At 54.1% G+C, this 19,198-nt stretch overlaps 1 protein-coding gene across 1 annotated transcript in view; it reads left to right on the forward strand.

Annotated features, from left to right (window-relative positions):
- LOC140385851 (acid-sensing ion channel 4-A-like) overlaps positions 1–16,476 on the forward strand; it is a 936,074-nt gene extending 919,598 nt beyond the window's left edge. Inside the window, exon 10 of the mRNA XM_072468444.1 lies at positions 12,606–16,476. Within this exon, the coding sequence (XP_072324545.1) occupies positions 12,606–12,713 (108 nt within the window). The 3' untranslated portion in view covers positions 12,714–16,476. The remainder of the gene's footprint in view (positions 1–12,605) is intronic.
- The last annotated feature ends 2,722 nt before the right edge of the window (positions 16,477–19,198 follow it).

The following is a 19,198-nucleotide window of genomic DNA, read 5'->3' on the forward strand; positions in this document are numbered from 1 at the left end:
TGCGGCACTCCCTCAGTACTGACCCTCTGACAGTGCGGCACTCCCTCAGTACTGACCCTCTGACAGTGCAGCACTCCCTCAGTACTGACCCTCTGACAGTGCAGCACTCCCTCAGTACTGACTCTCTGACAGTGCAGCACTCCCTCAGTACTGACCCTCTGACAGTGTAGCACTCCCTCAGTACTGACTCTCTGACAGTGCAGCACACCCTCAGTACTGACCCTCTGACAATGCAGCACTCCCTCAATACTGACCCTCTGACAGTGCAGCACTCCCTCAGTACTGACTCTCTGACAGTGCAGCACTCCCTCAGTACTGACCCTCTGACAGTGCAGCACTCCCTCATAACTGACCCTCTGACAGTGCAGCGCTCCCTCAGTACTGACCCTCTGACAGTGCAGCATTCCTCAGTACAGACCCTCTGACAGTGCGACGATCCCTCAGTACTGACCCTCTGACAGTGCGGCATTCCCTCAGTACTGACCCTCTGACAGTGCAGCACTCCCTCAGTACTGACCCTCTGACAGTGCGGCACTCCGTCAGTACTGACCCTCTGACAGTGCGACACTCCCTCAGTACTGACCCTCTGACAGTGCGGCACTCCCTCAGTACTGACCCTCTGACAGTGCGGCACACCCTCAGCACTGACCCTCTGACAGTGCAGCACTCCCTCAGTACTGACCCTCTGACAGTGCAGCACTCCCTCAGTACTGACTCTCTGACAGTGCGGCACCCCCTCAGTAATGACCGTCTGACGGTGCGGCACTCCCTCAGTACTGACCCTCTGACGGTGCAGCATTCCCTCAGTACTGACCCTCTGACAGTGCAGCACTCCCTCAGTACTGACACTCTGACAGTGCGGAATTCCCTCAGTAATGACCGTCTGACAGTGCGGCACTCTCTCAGTACTGACCCTTTGACAGTGCAGCACTCCCTCAGTACTGACCCTCTGACAGTGCGGCACTCCCTCAGTGCTGACCCTCTGAGAGTGCGGCACTCCCTCAGTACTAACCCTCTGACAGTGCGGCACTCCCTCAGTACTGACCCTCTGACAGTGCAGCACTCCCTCAGTACAGACCCTCTGACTGTGCGGCACTCTCTCAGTTTTGACCCTCTGACAGTGCGGCAATCCCTCAGTATTGACCCTCTGACAGTGCAGCACTCCATCAGTAGTGACCCCCTGACAGTGCAGCACTCCCTCAGTACTGACCCTCTGACAGTGAGGCACTCCCTCAGTACTGACCCTCTGACAGTGTGGCACTTCCTCAATACTGACCCTCTGACAGTGCAGCACTCCCTCAGTACTGACCCTCTGACCGTGCTGCACTCGCTCAGTACTGACCCTCTGACAGTGCAGCACTCCCTCAGTACTGACCCTCTGACAGTGCAGCACTCCCTCAATACTGACCTTCTGACAGTGCAGCACTCCCTCAGTACTGACCCTCTGACAGTGCAGCACTACCTCTTTACTGACCCTCAGACAGTGCAGCACTCCCTCAGTACTGACCCCTGACAGTGCAGCACTCCCTCAGTACTGACCCTCTGACAGTGCAGCACTCCCTCAGTACTGACCCTCTGACAGTGCGGCACTCCCACAGTACTGACCCTCTGACAGTGCAGCACTCCCTCAGTACTGACCCTCTGACAGTGCAGCACTCCCTCAGGACTGACCCTCTGACAGTGCAGCGCTCCCTCAGTACAGACCCTCTGACAGTGCGGCACTCTCTCAGTTTTGACCCTCTGACAGTGCGGCACTCCCTCAGTATTGACCCTCTGACAGTGCAGCACTCCATCAGTAGTGACCCCCTGACAGTGCAGCACTCCCTCAGTACTGACCCTCTGACAGTGCGGCACTCCCTCAGTACTGACCCTCTGACAGTGTGGCACTTCCTCAATACTGACCCTCTGACAGTGCAGCACTCCCTCAGTACTGACCCTCTGACCGTGCTGCACTCGCTCAGTACTGACCCTCTGACAGTGCAGCACTCCCTCAGTACTGACCCTCTGACAGTGCAGCACTCCCTCAATACTGACCTTCTGACAGTGCAGCACTCCCTCAGTACTGACCCTCTGACAGTGCAGCACTACCTCTTTACTGACCCTCAGACAGTGCAGCACTCCCTCAGTACTGACCCCTGACAGTGCAGCACTCCCTCAGTACTGACCCTCTGACAGTGCAGCACTCCCTCAGTACTGACCCTCTGACAGTGCGGCACTCCCACAGTACTGACCCTCCGACAGTGCAGCATTCCTCAGTACTGACCCTCTGACAGTGCAGCACTCCCTCAGTACTGACCCTCTGACGGAGCAGCACTCCCTCAGTACTGACCCTCTGACAGTGCAGCACTCCCTCAGTACTGACCCTCTGACAGTGCAGCACTCACTCAGTACTGACCCTCTGACAGTGCGGCACTCCCTCAGTACTGACCCTCTGACAGTGCAGCACTCCCTCAGTACTGACCCTCTGACAGTGCGGCACTCCCTCAGTACTGACCCTCTGACAGTGTGGCACTTCCTCAATACTGACCCTCTGACAGTGCAGCACTCCCTCAGTACTGACCCTCTGACCGTGCTGCACTCGCTCAGTACTGACCCTCTGACAGTGCAGCACTCCCTCAGTACTGACCCTCTGACAGTGCAGCACTCCCTCAATACTGACCTTCTGACAGTGCAGCACTCCCTCAGTACTGACCCTCTGACAGTGCAGCACTACCTCTTTACTGACCCTCAGACAGTGCAGCACTCCCTCAGTACTGACCCCTGACAGTGCAGCACTCCCTCAGTACTGACCCTCTGACAGTGCAGCACTCCCTCAGTGCTGACCCTCTGACAGTGCGGCACTCCCACAGTACTGACCCTCTGACAGTGCAGCACTCCCTCAGTACTGACCCTCTGACAGTGCAGCACTCCCTCAGTACTGACCCTCTGACAGTGCAGCGCTCCCTCAGTACAGACCCTCTGACAGTGCGGCACTCTCTCAGTTTTGACCCTCTGACAGTGCGGCACTCCCTCAGTATTGACCCTCTGACAGTGCAGCACTCCATCAGTAGTGACCCCCTGACAGTGCAGCACTCCCTCAGTACTGACCCTCTGACAGTGCGGCACTCCCTCAGTACTGACCCTCTGACAGTGTGGCACTTCCTCAATACTGACCCTCTGACAGTGCAGCACTCCCTCAGTACTGACCCTCTGACCGTGCTGCACTCGCTCAGTACTGACCCTCTGACAGTGCAGCACTCCCTCAGTACTGACCCTCTGACAGTGCAGCACTCCCTCAATACTGACCTTCTGACAGTGCAGCACTCCCTCAGTACTGACCCTCTGACAGTGCAGCACTACCTCTTTACTGACCCTCAGACAGTGCAGCACTCCCTCAGTACTGACCCCTGACAGTGCAGCACTCCCTCAGTACTGACCCTCTGACAGTTCAGCACTCCCTCAGTACTGACCCTCTGACAGTGCGGCACTCCCACAGTACTGACCCTCCGACAGTGCAGCACTCCCTCAGTATTGACCCTCTGACAGTGCAGCACTCCCTCAGTACTGACCCTCTGACAGTGCAGCACTCCCTCAGTACTGACCCTCTGACAGTGCAGCACTCCCTCAATACTGACCCTCTGACAGTGCAGCAATCCCTCAGTACTGACACTCTCACAGTGCAGCACTCCCTCAGGACTGACGCTCTGACAGTGCAGCATTCCTCAGTACTGACCCTCTGACAGTGCAGCACTCCCTCAGTACTGACCCTCTGACGGAGCAGCACTCCCTCAGTACTGACCCTCTGACAGTGCAGCACTCCCTCAGTACTGACCCTCTGACAGTGCAGCACTCACTCAGTACTGACCCTCTGACAGTGCGGCACTCCCTCAGTACTGACCCTCTGACAGTGCAGCACTCCCTCAGTACTGACCCTCTGACAGTGCAGCACTCCCTCAGTACTGACCCTCTGACAGTGCGGCACTCCCTCAGTACTGACCCTCTGACAGTGCGGCACTCCCTCAGTACTGAACCTCTGACAATCCGGCACTCCCTCAGTACTGACCCTCTGACAGTGCTGCACTCCCTCAGTACTGACCCTCTGACAGTGCGGCACTCCCTCAGTACTGAACCTCTGACAATCCGGCACTCCCTCAGTACTGACCCTCTGACAGTGCGACACTCCCTCAGAACAGACCATCTGACAGTGCAGCAATCCCTCAGTACTGACCCTCTGACAGTGCAGCACTCCCTCAGTACTGACCCTCTGACCGTGCTGCACTCGCTCAGTACTGACCCTCTCACAGTGCAGCACTCCCTCAGTCCTGACCCTCTGACAGTGCGGCACTCCCTCAGTCTTGACCCTCTGACAGTGCAGCACTCCCTCAGTACTGACTCTCTGACAGTCCGGCTCTCCCTCAGTACTGACCCTCTGAGAGTGCGGCACTCCCTCAGTACTGACCCTCTGACAGTGCAGCACTCCCTCAGTCCTGACCCTCTGACAGTGCGGCACTCCCTCAGTACTGACTCTCTGACAGTGCGTCTCTCCCTCAGTACTGACCCTCTGACAGTGCGGCACTCCCTCAGTCCTGACCCTCTGACAGTGCGACACTCGCTCAGTACTGACCCTCTCACAGTGCAGCACTCCCTCAGTACTGACCCTCAGACAGTGCAGCACACCCTCAGTACTGACCCTCTGACAGTGCAGCACTTCCTCAGTACTGACTCTCTGACAGTGCAGCACTCCCTCAGTACTGACCTTCTGACCGTGCTGCACTCGCTCAGTACTGACCCTCTGACAGTGCAGCACTCCCTCAGTCCTGACCCTCTGACAGTGCGGCACTCCCTCAGTACTGACCCTCTGACAGTGCGGCACTCCCTCAGTACTGACCCTCTGACAGTGCAGCACTCCATCAGTACTGACCCTCTGACAGTGCAGCATCCCTCAATACTGACCCTCTGACAGTGCAGCACTCCCTCAGTATTGACCCTCTGTCAGTGCAGCACTCCCACAGTACTGACCCTCTGACAGTGCAGCACTCCCTCAGTACTGACCCTCTGACAGTGCAGCATCCCTCAATACTGACCCTCTGACAGTGCAGCACTCCCTCAGTATTGACCCTCTGACAGTGCAGCACTCCCTCAGTACTGACCTCTGACAGTGCGGCACTCCCTCAGTACTGACCCTCTGACAGTGCGGCACTCCCTCAGTACTGACCGTCTGACAGTGCAGCACTCCCTCAGTACTGACCCTCTGATAGTGCGGCACCCCCTCAGTACTGACCCTCTGACAGTGCAGCATCCCTCAGTACTGACCCTCTGACAGTGCAGCACTTCCTCAGTACTGACCCTCTGACAGTGCAGCACTCCCTCAGTACTGCCCCTCTAACAGTGCAGCACTCCCTCAGTACTGACCCTCTGAAAGTACAGCACTCCCTCAGTACTGACCCTCTGACAGTGCAGCACTCCATCATTACTGACCCTCTGACAGTGCAGTATTCCTTCAGTACTGACCCTCTGACAGTGCGGCACTCCCTCAGTACTGACCCTCTGACAGACCGGCACTCCCTCAGAACTGACCCTCTGACAGTGCAGCACTCCCTCAGTACTGACCCTCTGACAATCCAGCACTCCCTCAGAACTGACCCTCTGACAGAGCAGCACTCCCTCAGTACTGACCCTTTGATAGTGCAGCACTCCCTCAATACTGACCTTCTGATGCTGCAGCACTCGCTCAGTACTGACCCTCTGACTGTGCAGCACTCCCTCAGTTCTGACCCTCCGACAGTGCAGCACTCCCTCAGTACTAACCCTCTGACAGTGCAGCACTCCCTCAGTACTGACCTCTGACAGTGCAGCACTTCCTCAGTACTGACCCTCTGACAGTGCTGCACTCCCTCAGTACTGACCCTCTGACAGTGCAGCCCTCCCTCAGTACTGCCCCTCTGACAGTGCAGCACTCCCTCAGTACTGACCCTCTGAAAGTACAGCACTCCCTCAGTACTGACCCTCTGACAGTGCAGCACTCCATCATTACGGACACTCTGACAGTGCAGTATTCCTTCAGTACTGACCCTCTGACAGTGCGGCACTCCCTCAGTACTGACCCTCTGACAGACCGGCACTCCCTCAGAACTGACCCTCTGACAGTGCAGCACTCCCTCAGTACTGACGCTCTGACAATCCAGCATTCCCTCAGAACTGACCCTCTGACAGAGCAGCACACCCTCAGTACTGACCCTTTGATAGTGCAGCACTCCCTCAATACTGACCTTCTGATGCTGCAGCACTCGCTCAGTACTGACCCTCTGACAGTGCAGCGCTCCCTCAGTACTGACCCTCTGACAGTGCGGCACTCCCTCAGTACTGACCTCTGACAGTGCAGCGTTCCCTCAGTACTGACCCTCTGACAGTGCAGCACTCCTTCAATACTGACCCTCTGACAGTGCGGCATTCCCTCAGTACTGACCCTCTGACAGTGCAGCACTCCCTCAATACTGACCCTCTGACAGTGCGGCACTCCTTCAGTGCTGACCCTCTGACAGTGCAGCACTCCCTCAGTACTGACCCTCTGACAGTGCAGCGCTCCCTCAGTACTGACCCTCTGACAGTGCGACACTCCCTCAGTACTGAACCTCTGACAGTGCAGCACTCCCTCAGTACTGACCCTCTGACAGTGCAGCACTCCCTCAGTACTGACCCTCTGACAGTGCGGCACCCCCTCAGTACTGTCCCTCTGACAGACCGGCACTCCCCCAGAACTGACCCTCTGACAGTGCGACACTCCCTCAGAACAGACCATCTGACAGTGCAGCAATCCCTCAGTACTGACCCTCTGACAGTGCAGCACTCCCTCAGTACTGACCCTCTGACCGTGCTGCACTCGCTCAGTACTGACCCTCTCACAGTGCAGCACTCCCTCAGTCCTGACCCTCTGACAGTGCGGCACTCCCTCAGTCTTGACCCTCTGACAGTGCAGCACTCCCTCAGTACTGACTCTCTGACATTCCGGCTCTCCCTCAGTACTGACCCTCTGAGAGTGCGGCACTCCCTCAGTACTGACCCTCTGACAGTGCAGCACTCCCTCAGTCCTGACCCTCTGACAGTGCGGCACTCCCTCAGTACTGACTCTCTGACAGTGCGGCTCTCCCTCAGTACTGACCCTCTGACAGTACAGCACTCCCTCAGTACTGACTCTCTGACAGTGCGTCTCTCCCTCAGTACTGACCCTCTGACAGTGCGGCACTCCCTCAGTCCTGACCCTCTGACAGTGCGACACTCGCTCAGTACTGACCCTCTCACAGTGCTGCACTCCCTCAGTACTGACCCTCAGACAGTGCAGCACACCCTCAGTACTGACCCTCTGACAGTGCAGCACTTCCTCAGTACTGACTCTCTGACAGTGCAGCACTCCCTCAGTACTGACCTTCTGACCGTGCTGAACTCGCTCAGTACTGACCCTCTGACAGTGCAGCACTCCCTCAGTTCTGACCCTCTGACAGTGCGGCACTCCCTCAGTACTGACCCTCTGACAGTGCGGCACTCCCTCAGTACTGACCCTCTGACAGTGCAGCACTCCATCAGTACTGACCCTCTGACAGTGCAGCATCCCTCAATACTGACCCTCTGACAGTGCAGCACTCCCACAGTACTGACCCTCTGACAGTGCAGCACTCCCTCAGTACTGACCCTCTGACAGTGCAGCATCCCTCAATACTGACCCTCTGACAGTGCAGCACTCCCTCAGTATTGACCCTCTGACAGTGCAGCACTCCCTCAGTACTGACCTCTGACAGTGCGGCACTCCCTCAGTACTGACCCTCTGACAGTGCGGCACTCCCTCAGTACTGACCCTCTGACAGTGCAGCACTCCCTCAGTACTGACCCTCTGACAGTGCGGCACCCCCTCAGTACTGACCCTCTGACAGTGCAGCATCCCTCAGTACTGACCCTCTGACAGTGCAGCACTTCCTCAGTACTGACCCTCTGACAGTGCAGCACTCCCTCAGTACTGCCCCTCTAACAGTGCAGCACTCCCTCAGTACTGACCCTCTGAAAGTACAGCACTCCCTCAGTACTGACCCTCTGACAGTGCAGCACTCCATCATTACTGACCCTCTGACAGTGCAGTATTCCTTCAGTACTGACCCTCTGACAGTGCGGCACTCCCTCAGTACTGACCCTCTGACAGACCGGCACTCCCTCAGAACTGACCCTCTGACAGTGCAGCACTCCCTCAGTACTGACCCTCTGACAATCCAGCACTCCCTCAGAACTGACCCTCTGACAGAGCAGCACTCCCTCAGTACTGACCCTTTGATAGTGCAGCACTCCCTCAATACTGACCTTCTGATGCTGCAGCACTCCCTCAGTACTGACCCTCTGACTGTGCAGCACTCCCTCAGTTCTGACCCTCCGACAGTGCAGCACTCCCTCAGTACTAACCCTCTGACAGTGCAGCACTCCCTCAGTACTGACCTCTGACAGTGCAGCACTTCCTCAGTACTGACCCTCTGACAGTGCTGCACTCCCTCAGTACTGACCCTCTGACAGTGCAGCACTCCCTCAGTACTGCCCCTCTGACAGTGCAGCACTCCCTCAGTACTGACCCTCTGAAAGTACAGCACTCCCTCAGTACTGACCCTCTGACAGTGCAGCACTCCATCATTACGGACACTCTGACAGTGCAGTATTCCTTCAGTACTGACCCTCTGACAGTGCGGCACTCCCTCAGTACTGACCCTCTGACAGACCGGCACTCCCTCAGAACTGACCCTCTGACAGTGCAGCACTCCCTCAGTACTGACGCTCTGACAATCCAGCATTCCCTCAGAACTGACCCTCTGACAGAGCAGCACACCCTCAGTACTGACCCTTTGATAGTGCAGCACTCCCTCAATACTGACCTTCTGATGCTGCAGCACTCGTTCAGTACTGACCCTCTGACAGTGCAGCGCTCCCTCAGTACTGACCCTCTGACAGTGCGGCACTCCCTCAGTACTGACCTCTGACAGTGCAGCATTCCCTCAGTACTGACCCTCTGACAGTGCAGCACTCCCTCAATACTGACCCTCTGACAGTGCGGCACTCCCTCAGTACTGACCCTCTGACAGTGCAGCACTCCCTCAATACTGACCCTCTGACAGTGCGGCACTCCTTCAGTGCTGACCCTCTGACAGTGCAGCACTCCCTCAGTACTGACCCTCTGACAGTGCAGCGCTCCCTCAGTACTGAACCTCTGACAGTGCAGCACTCCCTCAGTACTGACCCTCTGACAGTGCAGCACTCCCTCAGTACTGACCCTCTGACAGTGCAGCATCCCTCAGTACTGACCCACTGACAGTGCAGCACTCCCTCAGTACTGACCCTCTGAAAGTACAGCACTCCCTCAGTACTGACCCTCTGACAGTGCAGCACTCCATCATTACTGACCCTCTGACAGTGCGGCACCCCCTCAGTACTTTCCCTCTGACAGACCGGCACTCCCCCAGAACTGACCCTCTGACAGTGCAGCACTCCCTCAGTACTGACCGTTTGATAGTGCAGCACTCCCTCAATACTGACCTTCTGATGCTGCAGCACTCCCTCAGTACTGACCCTCTGACAGTGCAGCACTCCCTCAGTTCTGACCCTCCGACAGTGCAGCACTCCCTCAGTACTGACCCTCTGACAGTGCAGCACTCCCTCAATACTGACCCTCTGATGCTGCAGCACTCCCTCAGTACTGACCCTTTCATAGTGCAGCACTCCCTCAATACTGACCCTCTGACAGTGCAGCACTCCCTCAGTACTGACCCTCTGACAGTGCAGCACTCCCTCAGTCCTGACCCTCTGACAGTGCGGCACTCCCTCAGTACTGACCCTCTGACAGTGCGGCACTCCCTCAGTACTGACCCTCTGACAGTGCAGCACTCCATCAGTACTGACCCTCTGACAGTGCAGCATCCCTCAATACTGACCCTCTGACAGTGCAGCACTCCCTCAGTATTGACCCTCTGTCAGTGCTGCACTCCCTCAGTACTGACCCTCTGACAGTGCAGCACTCCCTCAGTACTGACCCTCTGACAGTGCAGCATCCCTCAATACTGACCCTCTGACAGTGCAGCACTCCCTCAGTATTGACCCTCTGACAGTGCAGCACTCCCTCAGTACTGACCTCTGACAGTGCGGCACTCCCTCAGTACTGACCCTCTGACAGTGCGGCACTCCCTCAGTACTGACCCTCTGACAGTGCAGCACTCCCTCAGTACTGACCCTCTGACAGTGCGGCACTCCCTCAGTACTGACCCTCTGACAGTGCGGCACCCCCTCAGTACTGACCCTCTGACAGTGCAGCATCCCTCAGTACTGACCCTCTGACACTGCAGCACTTCCTCAGTACTGACCCTCTGACAGTGCTGCACTCCCTCAGTACTGACCCTCTGACAGTGCAGCACTCCCTCAGTACTGCCCCTCTGACAGTGCAGCACTCCCTCAGTACTGACCCTCTGAAAGTACAGCACTCCCTCAGTACTGACCCTCTGACAGTGCAGCACTCCATCATTACTGACCCTCTGACAGTGCAGTATTCCTTCAGTACTGACCCTCTGACAGTGCGGCACTCCCTCAGAACTGACCCTCTGACAGTGCAGCACTCCCTCAGTACTGACGCTCTGACAATCCAGCACTCCCTCAGAACTGACCCTCTGACAGAGCAGCACTCCCTCAGTACTGACCCTTTGATAGTGCAGCACTCCCTCAATACTGACCTTCTGATACTGCAGCACTCCCTCAGTACTGACCCTCTGACAGTGCAGCACTCCCTCAGTTCTGACCCTCCGACAGTGCAGCACTCCCTCAGTACTGACCCTCTGACTGTGCAGCACTCCCTCAATACTGACACTCTGAGAGTGCGGCACTCCCTCAGTACTGACCATCTGACAGTGCGGCACCCCCTCAGTAATGACCGTCTGACGGTGCGGCACTCCCTCAGGACTGACCCTCTGACGCTGCAGCACTCCCTCAGTACTGACCCTCTGACAGTGCAGCACTCCCTCAGTACTGACCCTCTGACAGTGCGGCATTCCCTCAGTAATGACCGTCTGACAGTGCGGCACTCTCTCAGTACTGACCCTTTGACAGTGCAGCACTCCCTCAGTACTGACCCTCTGACAGTGCAGCGCTCCCTCAGTACAGACCCTCTGACAGTGCAGCACTCCCTCAGTACTGGCCCTCTGACACTGCGGCACTCCCTCAGTACTGACCCTCTGACAGTGCGGCACTCCCTCAGTATTGACCCTCTGACAGTGCAGCACTCCATCAGTATTGACCCTCTGACAGTGCGGCACTCCATCAGTAGTGACCCCCTGACAGTGCAGCACTCCATCAGTAGTGACCCCCTGACAGTGCGGCGCTCCCTCAGTACTGACCCTCTGACAGTGCTGCACTCGCTCAGTACTGACCCCCTGACAGTGCGGCACTCCCCCAGTACTGACCCTCTGACAGGGCAGCACTCCCTCAGTACTGACCCTCTGACAGTGCGGCACTCCCTCAGTACTGACCCTCTGACAGTGCAGCACTCCCTCAGTACTGGCCCTCTGACAGTGCAGCACTCCCTCAGTACTGACCCTCTGACAGTGCAGCACTACCTCTTTACTGACCCTCAGAGAGTGCAGCACACCCTCAGTACTGACCCTCTGTCAGTGCAGCACTCCCTCAGTACTGACCCTCTGACCGTGCTGCACTCGCTCAGTACTGACCCTCTGACAGTGCAGCACTCCCTCAGTACTGACCCTCTGACAGTGCAGCACTACCTCTTTACTGACCCTCAGACAGTGCAGCACACCCTCAGTACTGACCCTCTGACAGTGCCGCACTCCCTCAGTATTGACCCTCTGACAGCGCAGCACTCCCTCAGTACTGACCCTCTGACAGTGCGACACTCCCTCAGTACTGACCTCTAACAATGCAGCACTCCCTCAGTACTGACCTCTGACAATGCAGCACTCCCTCAATACTGACCCTCTGACAGTGCAGCACTCCCTCAGTACTGACCCTCTGACAGTGCGACACTCCCTCAGTACTGACCTCTGACAATGCAGCACTCCCTCAGTACTGACCCTCTGACAGTGCAGCGCTCCCTCAGTACTGACCCTCTGACAGTGCGGCACTCCCTCAGTACTGACCTCTGACAGTGCAGCGTTCCCTCAGTACTGACCCTCTGACAGTGCAGCACTCCCTCAATACTGACCCTCTGACAGTGCGGCACTCCCTCAGTACTGACCCTCTGACAGTGCAGCACTCCCTCAATACTGACCCTCTGACAGTGCGGCACTCCCTCAGTGCTGACCCTCTGACAGTGCAGCACTCCCTGAGTACTGACCCTCTGACAGTGCAGCGCTCCCTCAGTACTGACCCTCTGACAGTGCGGCACTCCGTCAGTGCTGACCCTCTGATATTGTTTGAAATAATCCACTCACATCAAGGTTCTATATCTATAAACTAATGAACAAAAGCTGGTTGATGATTCAGACACGGCAGTGCTGAATTCTGGCCATATTAATTGAAATTCTAACCATCGTTGTTTAAAATGACTTTCTGGATTTGGGAGCGGTCTGTTTAACATGAGATTTCTGTCTTTCTGCCCACAGGCCTCGTGTGAGTCACGGAGATGTAATCCTGACAGAGTGACCATCACCAGTAACGTGCTGCCCCACCACCCGCAGCACAGACTGCCATTTGAAGACTTTGCCTGCTAAGTGTGGGCAGCGATCGTAGGTCCCTCTGTCCCCTCCTGTCCTCTTCCATCTCTCCCTCCTTCCCTCCCTCTTCTGAATAGTCTTTGAACAGAGAGCCCGTGGACTTCTGTGCCACCTTTACTGACACAAACCTCTTCGCAGCTGAAACAAGCCAAAGTCTTGCACAATATTCTCAATATTCCTGTTTGCAAACCTCTTTCAAAGGACTTATTTCGTTTCTGTGGTAACCATCTGTATTCAAAACATTTCCTTGGAACTGGAAAATGTCTTTTTCTCTCCGTGTTTCTTTCTGATTGGACCGAGTGAAATTATTGCACTTTCGCTCAATTTAATTGTTGATTTTGAGCTGTTTTCAGACCTCGAGGGGATAGGTCTGTTCTCAGCCTCGCATGTAGCAGAATTGTTGAAAATGAATTACATTCCTCCTGGTGGGCCCTGACTGCACAGTACCTAAACTAACCGCCGGCTGGCCAAGCTCCTCTGCAGTGAGGTGGATCACACTCAGTGAGGTGCCTGCTCCAATTGCCAGGGCCTAAAATGCTGGAGAGGGGAGAGCGGAAACAGGCCTGAGCTGGTGTGGGTGAAATGATCACAATTTGCTGTAAATGTGGCCAATTGTGAAGAGTGAAGTCTTAATGATGACGGTCCGAGCTGTGCGAATGTCATATTAGCAAATAAACAGCTGGAACGGAATCAGTGCAAATTCAGTCCTGGTTCAACCTCCGTCCTCTACACAATCAATCCTTACTACTCTCGTGGTACAGAAGTCTTCCCCGAGTTCTCTACCGGATTTACCTTGCCCCTCCCTCTTCCGTCACCAAGTAGAAACATCTATACGTCAAAATCCTCCATCAATCTGAAAGATTGTCACCGCTCAGCCCTCCCATTTCTAGGACAGGGCCTTGGCCTGTTCAACATTTCTTGGTCGTGACTCTTCAATCAGCTGACCCAGAAATGTCAAACGGTGAAGTGATACCAGGCCATGAGCATGAAAATGGGCAGACAAATGCCAGGTGGAATTGAATACAGAGAAGTGTGAGGGGATATATTTAGACAGGAGAGAGAGGGAGAGGAAATGACACAGTTCTAAAGAGTTATCAGGAACAGAGGGAGCTGGGGGTTCATGTCCATCGATCTTTGAAGGTGGCAGGACACGGTGAGAGGGAGATTGGTAAAGTAAATGGGATCCTGGGATTCAGAAACAGCGATAATGAGGACAAAAACAGGGAAGTTATTCTGAACCTTTATTAGGTGCTGGTTCGGCCCCACTACAGTTTTGTGTCTTGTTGTGTTCACCTCACTTTTGGAAGGATGTGAGGGTCCTCGAGGGTGTGCGGAGGGAATCACCCTCAGACCTCTGCACTCGGCATTATGAACTCAGTAATGTTACATTCACTCTCGTCCAATATTCCTGCTGTGGCGGACCCTGCTCTCTCCAACATTACCTTGGCACCTGGAGTGTGGACACTTCAAATAATGTGGCAGCACCATCATCACACAAGGGCACAATCCAACTCAATACTCAAGGCTCATGCAGATAAATATACATTGCTTTTCAGCACATCGATTTCTGCAACATTGCATGTGACACTAATTGTCTTCAATACTCGCCATAACCTGCACGATCCATGTTCTGTCTACAGCTCCTTCTACACGTTAGTCTGTCCTGCGCCGACAAAGCAGACACAAGCTACGCGAGATGTGGGAATGTGTACTCGCCTCAGAGTGGGAGTGTTCCGCGCTAGCAGTAATTGTTTAAGGGGAGAAGGACAAATCTGAGACCAGTGTTTTAAACTGAGGGCACGGAGACAGGAGTGGTTAACAGAGAGCAGTGGGGATGCTTTGGCACGAGGAATAGAAAAGCAGCAAGTTATCTAAATGAAGAGAGATTGCAGAACTCTGGTGCAGAGGGATCTGGGCGGCCGGGTACACGAATTAGGACAAGTCAATATGCAGATACAGCACGTGATGAGGAAGTTTATTGCAAGGGGAATGGAATACAAAAATTGGGAGGTTTTGCTCCAGTTGTATAAGTGGGATACTGTGCACAGTGTTTGGTCTCCTTATTTAAGAAATGATATAAATGTGCTAGAAGTAGAAGGGAAGGTTCACTCGGTTGATACCTGGGATCAGGAAGTTATCTTACGAGGAAAGGTTGAACAGGTTAGGCCTGTTGGCATTTAGGGGAGGCGCTGGCATCGTGGTAGTGTCACTGGATTAGTAATCCAGGGACCCAGAATGCTCTGGGGACCCAGGATCGAATCCCACCACTGCAGATGCTGAAGTTTGAATTCAATAAAAATCTGGAATTAAAAATATAACAATGGCCATGAAACCATTGTCGACTGTCGTTAAAAACCCATCTGGTTCATTAATGCTCTTCAGGGAAGGAAATCTGCCGTCCTTACCCGGTCTGGCCTACATGTGACTCCAGACCCACTGACTCTTAACTGCCCCTCAAGGGTCAATTAGGGGTGGGCGATAAATGCTGGCACAGCTGGCGATGCCCATATGCCGTGAACGAGGATGCGACCAGGACTTGATGGTCTGAGTTATAAGGAGAGGCTGGATAGGCTGGGACTTTGTTCCCTGGAGCGTAGGAGGCTTAGGGGTGATCTTAGAGAGGTCTATAAAATAATAAGGGGCACAGATAAGGTAGATAGTCAACATCTTTCCCCAAAGGTAGAGGAGTCGAGAACTAGAGGGCATAGGTTTAAGGTGAGAGGGGAGAGATACAAAAGAGGCCAGAGGGGAAGTTTCTGCACACAGAGGGTGGTGAGTGTCTGGAACGGGCTGCCAGAGGCAGTGGTAGAGTTTTGTCCTTTAAAAAGCAGTTAGACAGTTGATGCTGTGCTAAGGGGGTTGCAGAGTATAAAAGTAAAGATTCTCCAATTTAAGATGGGAATGAGAAGCATGTTTTTCTCTCAGTGGGTTGGGAATCTTGGGGACTCTCTTCCTCAGAGAGAGGTGGGGACAGGGTCAGTGAATATTTTTAGGTTGAGGGTGATAGATTCTTGACCAATGAAAAAGTCAGAGGTTATTGGGGAAGGTGGAATGTGGAGTTCCGAACACAGTTAGATCCACCATGATCTTATAAAATGGTGGAGAAGGCCCAAAATGGCAGAATGGCCGACTCCTGTTCCGAATTTGTTCACAAAACCTTGAAATGTCCATCATTACTCTCACTCACCATATTTATATATACCCAGGCCACGATGAGATAGACCACTTCCCCCTTCGACTCAGCATCAAGGAGCGACCAGACACTGAACCCCCTTAGACACAGCATCAAGGAGCGACCAGACACTGAACCTCCTTAGACACAGCGTCAAGGAGCAGCCAGACACTGAACCCCCTTAGACACAGCATCAAGGAGCGACCAGACACTGAACCCCCTTAGACACAGCGTCAAGGAGCGACCAGACACTGAACCTCCTTAGACACAGCATCAAGGAGCGACCAGACACTGAACCCCCTTAGACACAGCGTCAAGGAGCGACCAGACACTGAACCTCCTTAGACACAGCATCAAGGAGCGACCAGACACTGAACCCCCTTAGACACATCATCAAGGAGCGACCAGACACTGAACCCCCTTAGACACAGCAACATGGAAAAACCAGACATTGAACAATCCACTCTGGGGTGTTGGAATATTGGGAGTGGTAATGGAACAATTTGTATTTCTACCCTTTGGATCTGTGCTGGGCCCTCTATCGTTCACCATTCATATAAACAACATAGATGACTATGTGTGTGTGTGTGCGGCGGGGGGGGGGGGGGGGGGGGGGGGGGGCGGTGGGGGGTGGTTAGGATCAGGAAGTTTGCAAATGACACACAGATTGTCCGGATGGTTAACAGTGAGGCTGAGTGTCTTGGGTGACAGGGAGATACAGACGGGAGGGTCAAATGGGCAGGAATGTGGCAGGTAGAATTTAACCCTGAAAAGTGTGAGGTGATACACTTTGGAAGGAGCAATGTGACAAGGAAATATTCAATGAATGGCCTGACACTGGGAAGTTTCAAGGAACAAAGAGACCTTGGTGTGTTTATACATAGACCTCTGAAGGCAGACGGGCAGGTTAATAGGGGGGTGGGAAAGGTATAGGGGACACTTGCCTTTATCAATCGAGGCAGAGATTACAAAAGCAGGGAGGTCCTGTTGGAGTTGTACAGAACTTTGGTGAGGTCACAGCTGGAGCACTGTGAGCAGTTCTGGTCACCACATTATAGGCAGGATGTGATTGTATTGGAGGGGGTGCAGAGGAGATTCACCAGGATGTTGTCTGGGGTGGAACATTTCAGTTATGAAGAGAGGTTGGGGCTGGGGTTGTTTGCGCTGGAGCAGAGAAGACTGAGGGGCGGCCTGATCGAGGTGGACAAGATTCTGAGGGGCCTGGACAGGGGGGATAGGGAGCAGCTGTTCCCCTGAGTTGAAGGGTCAGTTACGAGGGCAACACAAGGTCAAGGTGAGGAGTGGGACGTTTAGGGGGATTTGAGGAAAAACCTTTTTGCCCAGAGAGTGGTGAGGGTCTGGAATGCGCTGCCTGGGAGGGGGGGGGAAGAGGTGGGTCTGGAACGCACTGCCTGGGAGGGGGGGAGAGGGTCTGGAACGCACTGCCTGGGAGGGGGGGAGAGGCGGGTCTGGGACACTCTGCCTGGGAGGGAGGGAGAGGGTCTGGAACGGCTGCCTGGGAGGGGGGGAGAGGCAGGTCTGGAACACTCTGTCTGGGAGGGGGGGAGAGGCGGGTCTGGAACGCTCTGTCTGGGAGGGGGGGGAGAGGCGGGTCTGGAACGCTCTGTCTGGGAGGAGGGGGAGGGGGGTCTGGAACGCTCTGTCTGGGAGGGCGGGGGGGGTTGCCTCACATCCTTTAAAAAGTACCCGGATGCACACTTGGCCGTCACAACATTCGAGGCTTTGGGCCAAGTGCCGGCCAATGGGATTAGGTGGGCAGGTCAGGTGTCTTTAATGTGTCGGTGCAGACTTGATGGGCCGAAGGGTCTTCTGCAGAGTAGTATTCTGTACTCCTGCGCCATTGACAACCTTAGGCTGTCCCACATCTCTTCACAGCCAATGAAATCTGGCAGCCAGCTTGTGGACAGCAGCAGATCACAAACAGCAATGTGATAATGGCCAGAATCTGCTTTAGTGATGTTAATGGGGCCCCTAGAATCTTTTATATTCAACTGACAGTGCAGCACTCCCTCAGTACTGACCCTCTGACAGTGCGGCGCTCCCTCAGTACTGACCCTCTGACAGTGCAGCACTCCCTCAGTACTGACCCTCTGACAGTGCGGCACTCCCTCAGTACTGACCCTCTGACAGTGCGGCACTCCCTCAGTACTGACCCTCTGACTGTGCAGCACTCCCTCAGTACTGACCCTCTGACAGTGCAGCACTCCCTCGGTACTGACCCTCTGACAGTGCGGCGCTCCCTCAGTACTGACCCTCTGACAGTGCAGCACTCCCTCGGTACTGATTGAGGTGAGATGCAATGGTTGGCCTATAATTCTGGCTTTTAAATGTTTAGAATTCTGGTTTGACGATGAGAGTTTCAGTGGCAGCTTTAACCATTGTACATCTCAATAGCATGTTTAGGTGACAGAGTAATGTTAGATTAAGAAGCACAGAAATCTTGTACAAGTTAAAAATCACCGAGCGACAGGAGGGAAAGAAGTCTATAAAAGTGACTAGGATCGATCCAAGATCACAAGGCAGAGTTGGCAAGGACCTTATTTTAAAAATCCAGAACCCCAATATGTGTTTCACCAAGTCGGTCGGTATTATGTTTTTAATGCTGTATGTTATAATGTAGATCAGAAAAATGTGGATTATATAATTGTAGCAGAACTTAAATATTCTCAGAATAAACTGCAAACTGAAAGTCTGCTCAAGTTATCAATTTACCAATTAATTTGTGCCATTTTCTTACTTGAGCCAATGAAACTCCTGATGTGGATCATGACCATTCACATCTGGATCTCCCAGAACAATACAGCATCATTCACATCTGGATCTCCCAGAGCAATACAGCATCATTCACATCTGGATCTCCCAGTGCGATACAGCATCATTCACATCTGGATCTCTCAAAGTGATACAGCATCATTCACATCTGGATCTCCCAGTGCGATACAGCATCATTCACATCTGGATCTCTCAAAGTGATACAGCATCATTCACATCTGGATCTCCCAGTGTGATACAGCATCATTCACATCTGGATCTCCCAGTGCGATATAGCATCATTCACATCTGGACCTCCCAGAGCGATACAGGACCGCGCAAATCTGGAGATTTCCGAATACCAATCTGGTTTAATTTGCTGAAGCTTCCATGAGCTCCTGCGGTCTGTGCTGCAAAGCTCCAAGTTTATTTTTTCACACTAAAACCCAGTAAAGTAAACACAACACAGTTTTGTGATAGAATTGACTAAGACAGCTCATTCCCCTGGGGTCCTGTCCTATGGGACGGGGCATTTTCC

Source organism: Scyliorhinus torazame, chromosome 2 (genome assembly GCF_047496885.1).
Source record: "Scyliorhinus torazame isolate Kashiwa2021f chromosome 2, sScyTor2.1, whole genome shotgun sequence".
NCBI classification, from domain to species: Eukaryota; Metazoa; Chordata; class Chondrichthyes; order Carcharhiniformes; family Scyliorhinidae; genus Scyliorhinus; species Scyliorhinus torazame.